Source organism: Mastigoproctus giganteus, chromosome 2 (assembly GCF_048544385.1).
Source record: "Mastigoproctus giganteus isolate SK-2022 chromosome 2, ASM4854438v1, whole genome shotgun sequence".
Classification (NCBI taxonomy): domain Eukaryota; kingdom Metazoa; phylum Arthropoda; class Arachnida; order Uropygi; family Thelyphonidae; genus Mastigoproctus; species Mastigoproctus giganteus.
The window spans coordinates 236,531,412-236,543,655 of record NC_143576.1 but is presented as its reverse complement, the minus strand read 5'-3'; the positions used below and the strand labels follow the sequence as shown (position 1 = coordinate 236,543,655).

The 12,244-nt window shown below is 38.8% G+C and overlaps 1 protein-coding gene across 3 annotated transcripts in view; it reads right to left on the bottom strand.

Annotated features, from left to right (window-relative positions):
* LOC150090272 (zeta-crystallin-like) overlaps positions 1-12,244 on the bottom strand; it is a 109,687-nt gene that overhangs the window by 17,381 nt on the left and 80,062 nt on the right. For all 3 annotated transcript variants that reach the window (XM_090369047.1, XM_090369045.1, XM_090369046.1), the window contains 2 exons: positions 6,182-6,283; positions 1,253-1,348 (listed from right to left, as the gene is read on the bottom strand). In XM_090369047.1, coding sequence (XP_090225173.1) covers positions 1,253-1,348; positions 6,182-6,283 — 198 coding nt within the window. The remainder of the gene's footprint in view (positions 1-1,252; positions 1,349-6,181; positions 6,284-12,244) is intronic.

Genomic DNA, 12,244 nt, shown 5'->3' with positions numbered 1-12,244 from the left:
GTAAAGAGGGGTCTGGGAGTTATAATACCAGCAGACACGAAGTTATCTGAGCAGCGTAAACAGGCGGCCAGGAAAGTCTATGGTGCCCTATCGATGATTTATCGAACAATATTCTGTAGAGATAGGGAGGTCATAATTCCACTGTACAAGGCAATTATAAGACTCCATTTGGAATACTGTGTCCAAGTATGGAGGCATCAACTGAAAAAAGACATTGAGCTTCTGGAAAGGTCCAAAGGTGGGCAACTCACATGGTGAGACTGGCAAAAGGGTGACCGTATGAGGAAAGACTTTGATTATGTGGGCTACAGAGCTTGGCAACCAGCCACCTTAGAAGGGACCTGACTGAGGTTTATAAGGCTCTGAGAGGGGTTAGTAAAACAAATAATGGCATAATTTTCACTGTTATAAAGAACCAGAACAAGGGGCCATAATTTCAAATTACAGGGGAAGAGATTTAGACTAGATTATAGGAAGTTTTCTTTTAGCCAGTGAGTTGTTGACTATTGGAACAAGTTGCCTCTGTGGGTAGTTGAAGTTGACAGTTTGAAGAAATTCAAAGGTTTCTGAGTGAGAGCATATAGGTTGGGACCTGAAAGATGGTGAACTATGCTTTGGCAGGACAAAGCCAAAGGAAACTGGTGGAGGTCCGCAGCAGTTCTGATGTGCAAATCGATCGTCAGACCCGAATATAGGGGTGAAAGACTAATCAAACCATCTAGTAGTTGGTTCCCTACAAAGTTTCCCTCAGAATAGCTGGAACTCAAGGGAATCAGTCTCATCAGGTAAAGTGAATGATTAGAGGCCTTGGGGCCGAAATAACCTCAACCTATTCTCAAACTTTAAATGGACAACAAGTCCAGGTTGCTTGACTCGAAGCCCAGACAAAAGGATGTGAGTGCCCAGTGGGCCACTTTTGGTAAGCAGAACTGCCACTGTGTGTACAGTACACGAAGCTTATCTACACCAGGAGGGAAGTGCATAATTTGTATTTTCTTATCTACCTTTTTTTCCCCTTTTGTTGGCAACACAAAAGCCTCCAGCAAAAGTGTGGCTTCCTACCTGAGGAGACAACTTGTTTGCACTATATGGCTATACTAATAATGAAACCAACCCAGAAATTAATCATAAATATGCTTTATTAGGGGATTATTATTGTGAATTACTTCAGATATTAATGGACAAAACAACTTGAGTTAAATTTAGTAATTTGTTCTGTAGGGTTCTATGTTGTACATTCATCACTTATTACCTCAGTAGATACCAATAAGGCCACACCGGTAACAGAAGTCTCGGGACCCATCATATCTCTGGGACTAATTGTGACATTTCCTCTGCATCCGATCACCTAGAACATTAATATTGTAATAGCAATTAAGCTACAGTATACATTATTAAGACCATTAAATACTAAATAGCATAAGTTTAAAATTAAAACATTCTAATAGGACACATAAAATGAAATGACAGCTCTTAGCTACTTAAAAAATACTACTAATGGAATCTTTGAGAGTAGGAGTAATAGTAGTAGTAGTAGTAGTACTAGTGGCATGTGATGCAAGAAAGCAAGTGTATGAGCTTATGCAGCACCAGCCAAAAAAAAAAAAAAAAAAAAATCACACCATTCCCTCCAAATGCCTGTCCAGTTCCTCCTTAAATTTATTCAACCTATCAACTTCCACAATGACAGACGGAAGTTTGTTCCAGCAATTAACCACCCGCTGGCTAAAGGCAAATTTCCGCACATCTAATCTGCATCTGTCTTTTCTTAATTTGAATTTATGCCCCCTTAGGTTCGTAATCTGAACAAGTGGAAGGATCCCATCAGAATTCAGCGTGCTCAACCCATTCAAGGCCTTATACACCTCAATCAGATCACAGCGCAGGTGCCTAGTCTCCAGCCACTGCAATTTGCAGAACTTAAGCCTCTCTTGGTAAGAGGATCCCTTCATTCCCCTCACCAATCTTGATGCCCTTCTCTGTACACGCTCAAGCAAATCTACATCCTTCCTAAAATGAGACCTCCAGACCTGTACGCAGTACTCAAGGTGTGGCCTGACCATTGCCTTATACAGAGGGACAATCACCTCCTTTTCCCTGCTAGCAAAATTCCTATATATCATTAACAAAACCCCATGACCTGCCCTGGCAGCTTGTCTGCATTGCTCAGAAAACTTCATATCTGACTGCACAATTACTCCCAGGTCTTTTTCATTTTCTACCACCTTAAGTGTAGTACCACACAGTTGGTATGTTTCTCTGGGGTTACTTCTACCCATATGCAGTACTTTGCATTTGTCAAGGTTAACTTCAGTTGCCACTTCTTAGCCCAACTGCCCAAATTATCTAGATCCTGTTGCAGTAGCACACTGCCATTACTGTCATTAACAACCCTGCCAACCTTTCTATCATCTGCAAACTTCGACATTAAGCCTGATATACCTTCATCAATATCATTGATAAATATACAAAACAACAGTGGACCCAACACCGAACCCTGTGGGACTCCACTAATAACATTAGTCCACAAAGAGCAGCACCCATTGATTACCACCCTCTGTCTTCTCCCACTTAACCATCATTTTATCCATTGTAGCAACTTACCCTTAATACCATTCTGCTCTAATTTGTACAATAGTCTTCCATGTGCAACAGTGTCAAAAGCTTTCCTGAAATCCAAATATATGATATCAAAATTATTTTTTGCATCCAGTTCCTTTGTAACCACATCATAATAACCAATCAAATTTGTCAGACAAGACTTTCCCTTAACAAACCCATGCTGTGTCTGAATTACTGCTGAGAGCAAAGGGAATCGGTCTTCTATTACATCAGAGGGCTTACCCCAATATATGCCAGTATGTATTATAAATAGAATTGGTCTTCCATTATATCAGAGGGCTTATTCCAGTATGGGTCAAAGTAATGTTTGCATTCACCTCAAAAATTCTTCTGTTGCTGCGACAGCTGATGCTGGCAAGATGTTCTGAAGATAGCCCTTTTTGTTATTAAAGATAAGCTTCTCGTCATTGCTTTCTTTTCAGGCACAGAATGCTAGCTATTATCTTTTGCAGTTGTGCTATATTTATTTTATTTTATTCCATCTTATTTTTTTTAAGGTGACCCCCAAATATGAAAGGTATTGGAACCTATAGTATTATGAAGATTGAAATTTTCATGAAATACCAAGGTTGTTCCAAAGAATAGCAGCAGAAAGGATAAACTGAAAAGACAAAAAATTAATTCAGTGAATATGGAGCTCAGCTATGAATAGTTATTGGCTTAGCTAATGTACGTGCTCAGACCAATTTGGAAGAAAAAGGTAGAATTACAGATGCTCCTTCAGAAGAGTAGTGCCCATAGAACACTGTGGAAAAGAAATGTAGCAGAAACTGAACATCTGTGTGACTAGGAGTAGAATAAGGGAGGAATCATTAATTAGCCTCACAACCCTCTTTTGGATGGAGTCTAGGAATTTCAGAAGCACCATCCCAGATACAATATTCCATAATTGGCCATATCTGTGATTTACAGAGTTAGCAGCTATTTAGAAGAAAATAATGCCAAGGGTGAAACAGAAAGCCCAATTTTTTGATGCAGAGGAAGCAATATTTGTGATATGGTTATGAAAAGAGAGGTTGGAATTCAGTTATTCTCAGTAAAGATATGTAACCATGTCTGAAATCTAACTGTCGTTCAAGATGATTATGGGAGAAGTAGACTTTTTTTTTTTTTTTTCCTACAAGAAATAAGATAGCACTGAGTTTTAAAAAGATTAAAGTTATCTAAATTTTCCTCTCCACACAGGATTGAATTAGAAAGTGGAAGGTTGTATACTATAACTGACAAAATTATGGATAGGACTGCTAGTTAATGTGAGGCCATTAACTATTGAGGCAGTGTTAGGTGGATAAGAAAACTGTTAGCTTGTGAGGATACACAAACTCACTGATTAATAGCAGCTACAGGCAGAGATTTATGAGATTCTTGAACTGGTTTTATTAGAACATGCAGCAGCATGGGAAGCAAAGTGTGGGTGAATAGAAGGCCTTCTGGGGTCCTCATGGAACAAACAAATACATGGCCTATATTAGGGTTACTAAGAGTAAAAACAGGTGAATGTATACTTGCATGCAAGGAAGTAAACTTATATAAAAAAAAACAAAAAAAAAAAAAAAAAAAAAAAACAACCACACTTCCCGTTTCCCCTATCCATTCCCTCCAAATGTTTTTCTAGTTCTTCCTTGAGTTTACTTAAGTTATCAAATTCCATAATGACAGATGGAAATTTGTTCCAGCAATCAACCAATTGCTTGCTAGAGTCAAATTTCCACACATCTATTCTGCAACCACCTTTCCTCAATTTGCATTTATGCCCATCAAGTGGCAATCTGAGCAAGAGGAAGAATCTCATCAGCATTGAGCTTGCTCAAACCCTCAATCAGATCAGCACACAGGTGCTTAGTCTCCAGATAGCTGCAATTTGCAGAAACTGAAGCCTTTCTTGGTAAGAGCACCCCTTTGTTCCTCTCACCAATCTTGTTGCCCTTCTGGGTACTCATCCCAGCAGCTCTACATCCTTCCTAAAATAAGGCTTACAGACCTGTATGCAGTACTCAAGGTGTGGCCTGACCACTGCCTTATACAAAGAGATAATGACCTCCTTATCCCTGCTAGCAAAATTCCTGCATATCATTAACAAAATCCCATGATATGTCATAGCAGTCTGTCTGAAGATGTTAAACTTAGTTGCTACTTCTCAGCTCATCTGCCCAACTTTTCTAGATCCTGAAGCAGTAGCGTGCTGTCATTACTGTCATTAACAACCCTCCCAACCTTTGTATTATCTGCAAACTTGGACATTAAGTCTGATATACCTTCTTCAATATTGATAAATACAGAAAACAACTATGGGGTCAACATCGAACCCTGGGGGGGACTCCACTAATACCATTAGTCCAAGAAGAGCAGTGTCCATTGATTACCACTCTCTGTCTTCTTCAAATCAACCATCCCTTTATCCATAGCAGCAACTTGCTCTTAATGCCAATGCTCCAACACAATTTGTACTGTAGTCTTCCATGTGCAACAGCATCAAAAGCATTCCTGAAATCCAAGTATATGATATCAAAATTATTTTTTGCATCCAGTTCCTTTGTGACCACATCATAGTATCCCATAAAATTGGTCATATAAGACTTCACCTTAACAAACTAATAACATGTCTGATCTATAACTGCAGTCTCGTCTAGATGATTCTGCAATGTTTTTTTAACCAGTAACCCCATTATTTTCCTCGGAACAGAAGTTAAACTAACAGGTCTGTAATTACTCGTTTCACCGTTTTATCCCTCTTTGTGAATTGGGAATATAATTGCACATTTCCAGTCCACACAGACTTCCTCTGAGTCCAAGATGCTCACATAATTATGGCTAAGGGTTTTCTTACTTCCTTTGCTACCTCCTTTAATATAACTGGATAGTTCCCATCAATCTCAGGTGCCTTTCTTATGTTTAACATCAGCAATTTCTCTTCTACTTTCCTCTCAGTTATTACAAAATCATTTAGCTCTCTGTCAGGGTTTGATAAACTCTTGGCCTCCACTTCCCTGCAGAATTCCTCATGTGCAAATGTAGATGTAAAATACTCATTCAATTTGTCAGCTATCTGAGAAGAATGATCAACAGTTGAACTATAGATATCAAATGGATCAATCTGTTTCATCCCCTTCCTTCTAGAGTTTACATAAGTAAAGAAGTCTTTGCTATTTTTCTCTGTATCCTTTGCCAAAGATATCTCATAATCTGCCTTCACTTGCCTAAGCTCCTTTGTAACTTGATTACAGACTAGCTTATATCTATCATAGGCTTCCTTATCAGCTGATACTGTATATGCATTTAACTCATAATTAGCAAGTATGATCTATTGTATTATAGCATATTTATACTGAAAAGGTATTACCTGGTGGCAAAAAGAATAAAACTCCTCCCTCCCCAAGCTTCCACATAGTATACAATAATTTCATCAAATACAGTCAGTCCAAATTGAATAACTGTTGCTTTTCTAAACGAGCTTGAATAAGTTAAGTTTAATTTCAGTTACTCTATAGTTTAATTGCTATTTTCTGTATGTTGTTTTGCATTTTCTTTGTTTACATATTTTTAAGAATAAGTAACTCACAATGACTCTTCCTCTGGGTGCAAGAAGCAGCAAATCTACACCAAGATTAACATTTGCTAACATTTCCAGAATGACATCAACACCTCCGTGATCTGTGATTTCCTGAAAGTATATTAGAAGTAAAAGCTATTAAACAATAAAAAAAAAAAAATCAGAAATTAAATTAATAATTAATTGGTCAACTCAAGTAATAACTACAATTATTAATTTTGATAAGTTGTGAGTAGTAGTAGTAGTAATAGAGGCATATGATGCAAAAAAACCTATGAGCTTATGTAGCACCAGCCAAAAAAAAAAAAAAAAAATTTCATTTCACACAACCATTCTCTCTAAAAGTTCGTCCAGCACCTCCTTGAATTTATTTAAGCTATCAATTTCTACAATGACAGATGGAAGTTTGTTCCAGCAATTAACCACCCACTGGTTAAAGGCAAATTTACACACATCTATTCTACAACCAAATTTCCTCAATTTGAATTTGTACCCCTCAAGTTCGTAATTTGAGCAAGCGGAAGAATCCCATCAGAATTTGGCATGCTCAACCCAATTAAGGCCATATACACTTCAATCAGATCACCTCACAGGTGCCTAGTCTCCAGAAGGTGCAATTTGCAGAACTTAAGCCTTTCTCGGTAAGAGGAGCCCTTCATTCCCCTCACAAATCTTGTTGAACTTCTCTGTACACACTTAAGAAACTCTACATCCTTCCTAAAATGAGGCCTCCAGACCTGTATGCAGAACTCAAGGCATGTCCTGACCATTGCCTTGTACAAAGGGATAATCACCTCCTTTTCCCTGCTAGTAAAATTCCTGTATATCATTGACAATACCCCATGACCTGCTCTGGCAGCCTGTCTGCACTGCTCAGAAAACTTCATATCTGACTGCACAATCACTGCTGGGTCTTATTCATTTTCTACCACCCTAAGTGTAGTACCACACAGTTGGTACGTTCCTATGGGGTTCCTACTGCACACATGCAGTACTTTGCCTTTGTCAATGTTAAACTTCCGTTGCCACTTCTCAGCTCACCTGCCCAAATTTTCTAGATCCTGTTGCAGTAGCACACTGCCATTACTGACATTAACAACCCTGCCAATCTTTGAATCATTTGCAAACTTCGACACTAAGCCTGATATACCTACATCAATATCATTGATAAATATACAAAACAACACCGAACTCTGTGGGACTCCACTAATAACATTAGTCCACGAAGAGAAGCATACATTGATTCCCACTCTCTGTCTTCTCCTGCTCAACCTCCCTTTAACCAACGAACTTGACAAGATAAAAAAAAACAGTAGAATGATTTGATCCATTGTTATTAAAACTAAAGATAAAGTGCTGACACCAGTTTGAAGAAATTAGGCATCAATTTAGCATTCTGAGGGGCGTCTATGAGAGTTTGAGGCATAGGATAGATGCCCTCGAAGAAATTAATATGAGGGTTGTTGTTGTTGTTATTTGGCTTTTAGGAGCATTAGCAACTAAGGCCATATTGCTCCAGGGATATGCGGTGGTCAATCCCTGACCTTTCCGCATCCTCCGTATTTAGTGGTCACGTGCTCGAACCCATGTCTAATCAAGAAGCGTGTGCTACACACTGCTGCTCCTGCCCACCTGACTACGGAGTTACCTTTAATATGAGGGACTCATCAAGTTCTCAGCTGCCCATCTCACTGCCAGAGCTCACTCCTGTGCATCAGGCAACAGAGCGGCAATCTCCAAGGCAGAATGTGCTGGTCCCACAGGAACTAGTTATTGTCAGTGACTCTATTATCAGGAAAATGGGGAATATATTACGCAAAAAGGAGAGGTGGAACAGGACCAAGGTGTGTCTGCCAGGAGCAAACGTTGATGACGTAGAGCAGATATCATCTTTTAAGGGCACAAAAGGTGATACTGTTATACACATTAATTACCTTAAGAGTAAAAGAACTGCAGATTTACTTAAGAAGTACAGGTCAATATTGAAAAAAGTTGCGAGCTAGGGTTAAATTTGAAAGTGTCTGCAATTCTGATGATAGGAGGGAGTATATGATGAGAGCTTTGTCAATCAATTCGGCCCTGGAGAGATTGTGCAAGGCTTATGGGGTAGAATTTTTTTCAGCGTGGTCTGTACTTGCTAACAGGAGAGACTGCTTCTACACGGATTGGATATGCTTAAATAGAAAGAGTGCAAGAATATTTGTTGATGAAATCAAGGCAGTGTTAGGTGGGTTGGAAAACTGCTAGCTTGGGGTGATTCACAGACTAAAAGATCAACAGCAGCCCAAGGCAGAGGTGAAAGTGATTCTTGCACTGCTTCTACTGGAATAAGCAGCAGCCTAGAGAGCAAGTTGCTGGGGTTTTTAAGAACTGCTGGGAGTCAGCACGGAACAAGTAAATATATGGGCTGTGTTAGGGTAACTAAGAGTAAGAACAGGTGCATGTATACTTGCCTGTACACCAATGATAGAAGTATAGTAAATAAATTTGATGAATTTGAAATGCTAGTCAAGATATCAAAGGCAGATATTGTTGGGATATCAGAGCCACGCTATTAATTAAGAAACACAAAATCTAAGGAAGTGCATCCGGTTGACATAGGTAGACAGTGAAATGTTGAGTCAGTCTGGTGTGACATAAGCACTTCGAAAGCAAAACAGGGAGTAGGAGTATGTTATAGGCTTAATTACTCTAATGAGAACAACAAACAACTGTACAGATAAATAGAGTGGGCCAGTAAATCAGAATGTCTTATAATGGGGAGTTTACCTTTCCAGATATTGACTGGAATTTGTGTGTTGGTCACTTGCACACTAGCAAGACTTCTGTGGATTTATTGGATGATTGTTTTCTACAGCAATATGTTTGAGGGACAACCAGAAGGAGTAATACTCTTGATCTGATTATCAGCAGTGATTATTCATTCATTAAGAATTTGCAGATAAAGGAACCACTAGGTGACAGTGATCACAGTGTACTGATGTGAGATTTACTTAAAGAGGAAACTAACATTTGGGTAAAGGGAAGGGTTTTTGCTTTAGTAAAGGTGACTACAGTGGTCTCAGACAGTTTTTAAATTCTGTATAGTGGGATCAACTGATGATGTTAAAAACAGTGAATTCTAAATGGGAAGTCTTCAAAGTAAATAATACTGAAAGCTACCAGGCTTTTCATACCAACTAAGAAATACTGTTCAAGATTTAGACCAAAATGGATGTCAACTGTACTAATGATGCTCGTGGCTGAGATGAAAAATGCATGGGATGCATATAAATTATCAGGTGACAGAGAAGCCTACGGCAGACATAAGCTAGTCTGTAATCAAGTCATAAAGGAGGCTACGCAAAAGAAGGCTGATTACGAGTAATCCTTGGCAAAGGATGCAAAGAAAAACAAAAAGGCTTCTTTACTTATATAAACTCTAGAAGAAAGGGGACGAATCAGATTGGTCCACTTGATATTGATGGTTCGACTGTTGATGATCCTACTCAGATAGCTGACAAACTGAAAGAGTATTTTGCATCTACTTTCACACATGAGGAATTCTGTAAGGAAGGGGAGGACAGAAGTATACAGGGAGCTAAATGATTTTGTAATGACAGAGAGCAAAGTGGAGGAGAAATTCTTGAAGTTAAACACAAAAAACAAGGCACATGGGGTGGATGAAATCTATGTTATATTGAAGGAGGCAGCAAGGGAAGTAAGCAAACACTTAACCATAATTTTGGGAGCATCCTTAGATTCAGGGGAGGTCCTCGTGAACTGAAGATGTGCAAATGTATCCCCAACTCACAAAGGGGGTTCAAAGAGTGACACAAATAATTATAGACCTGTTAGTTTAACTTCTATCTATTCTGGGGAAAATAATGGAGTCACTGGTTAAAGAAGCATTGCAGGATCATTTAGACAAGGCTGCAGTAATCAGACACAGCATGGGTTTGTTAAGGAGAGATCTTCTCCGACCAATTTGAATGGATATTATGATGCAGTCACAAAGGGAATGGATGCAAAAAATAATTTTGATATCATATACTTGGATTTCATGAAAGCTTTTGATACTGTTGCACTTGGAAGACTGCTGTACAAATTGGAGCAGTATGGCATTAAGGGCAAATTGCTACAATGGATAAAGGGATGATTGAGTGGTAGACAACAGAGAGTGGTAATCAATGTACACTGCTCTTCATGGCCTAATGTTATTAGTGGAGACCCCCATGGTTAAGTGCTGGGTCCATTGTTGTTTTGTGTATTTATCAATGATATCGATGAAGGTATATCAGGCTTAATGTCCAAGATGGCAGATGATGCAAAGGTTGGCAGGGTGGTTAATGAGCTTGAAAACAGTATGCTACTGCAACAGGATCTGGAAAAGTTAGGCAGATGGGCTGAGACGTGGCAACTGAAGTTTAACATTGACAAATGCAATGCATATGAGTAGCAGTAACCCAAGAGAAATGTACCAACTGTATGGTACTACACTCTCAGGGAAGTGGAGAATGAAAAAGACCTGGGGGTAATTTTGCAGTGTGATAAGAAGTTCTTTGAGCAATGCAGACGGACTGCCAGAGCAGGTCATGGAGTCTTGTCAATGATATATAGGAATAAGGAGGTGATTATCACCTTGTATAAGGCAATGATCAGGCCACACCTTGAATACTGCATACAGGTCTGGAGGCCCCAATTTAGGAAGGATGTAGAGTTGCTTGAGTAAGTACAGAGAAAGGCAACAAGATTAGTGAGAGGAACAAAAGGGTGCTCTTATGAAGAAAGGCTTAAGTTCTTCAAGTTGCAGCATTTGGAGACTAAGCCACCTGTGCGGTGATCTGATTGAGGTGTATAAGGCCTTTAATGGTTTGAGAGGCTCAATGCTGACAGGATACTTCCGCTTGCTCAGATTAAGAACCTGAGGGGGATAGATTCAAATTGAGGAAAGACAGTTGTAGAATAGATGTGTGGAAATTTTCCTTTAGTCAGCAGGTAGTTGATTGTTGGAACAGACTTCCATCTGTTGTTGTGGAAGTTGACAGCTTAGATAGATTTAAAGCTGAACTAGACAAACATTTGGAGTGACCGGATGGGTAAAATGGGAAGGGTTTTTTTTTTTTTTTTTGGCTGATGCTGTACAAGCTTGCTTTCTTGCATCATTTGCCTCAACTAATACTAATGCCAATAAAAAAAAAAAAAAAAAAAAAAAAACGTATTGCTATGGTAACTTTTCCGAGTTTTGGTTTCCTTCATTCTTTACCCACTTGCTACCATGAGATTTTGCTATACAAGCAGGAATTTTTTATTTTATTTTGGATAATAAGACCACTGTTTCTAATTCTAATTGAGGCATCCATAGCCGAGTGATCAGGAGTGGGAGTGCAGTAGCACACGCTCTTTGAGTAGACTGGGGTTCAAGCCCCTGACTGCTAAATATGGTCGATCTGCCGACCCGCACTGGACCAGCGTGGCTGATTATGGTCCATTTCCCTCAACATGAATTGTTGAGGAGGCTTCCATCCTGCAGTGGATTGATAATGGCTGCAGTTTACTTTTTTTTTTTTGTTTCTAATTATATTTTTTGATCATATTATACAATATAATTCCAAAATTAAGAATAATTTTTTAATGATTCCCATTTTAAACTTTTCCTGCCTTTTTTCCAAAAAAAACAAAAAAAAAACTGATTGGTGATATAAAGGCACCCATACTGTTTTTACGATGTTTTTCAGGTCCATAGACAATAGTTTGAAGACTCAAGAATACTAAATACTATTAGAGCAAACAATTTTTATCCATCTGACTGTCATTATTTTAAAGATTGCTGGAACAGCAATGAGGACTGACACAGGACTGACTTAATAGGCAAAGTACATTTAGATAGAATTTAGCAAGGGTGTCTACTAAAAATGTCCATATACCAAATAGATTGGAATCCATGAAAAGAAAATAGCACAGAATTCACTGCTGACACTTAAGAAACAGTGGAGTCCCTCAGGGCTCAGTGTTGGGTCCATTATTGTTTTCTGTATTTATAAATGATATTGATGATGGTATATCAAGCTTAATGTCCAAGTTTGCAGACAA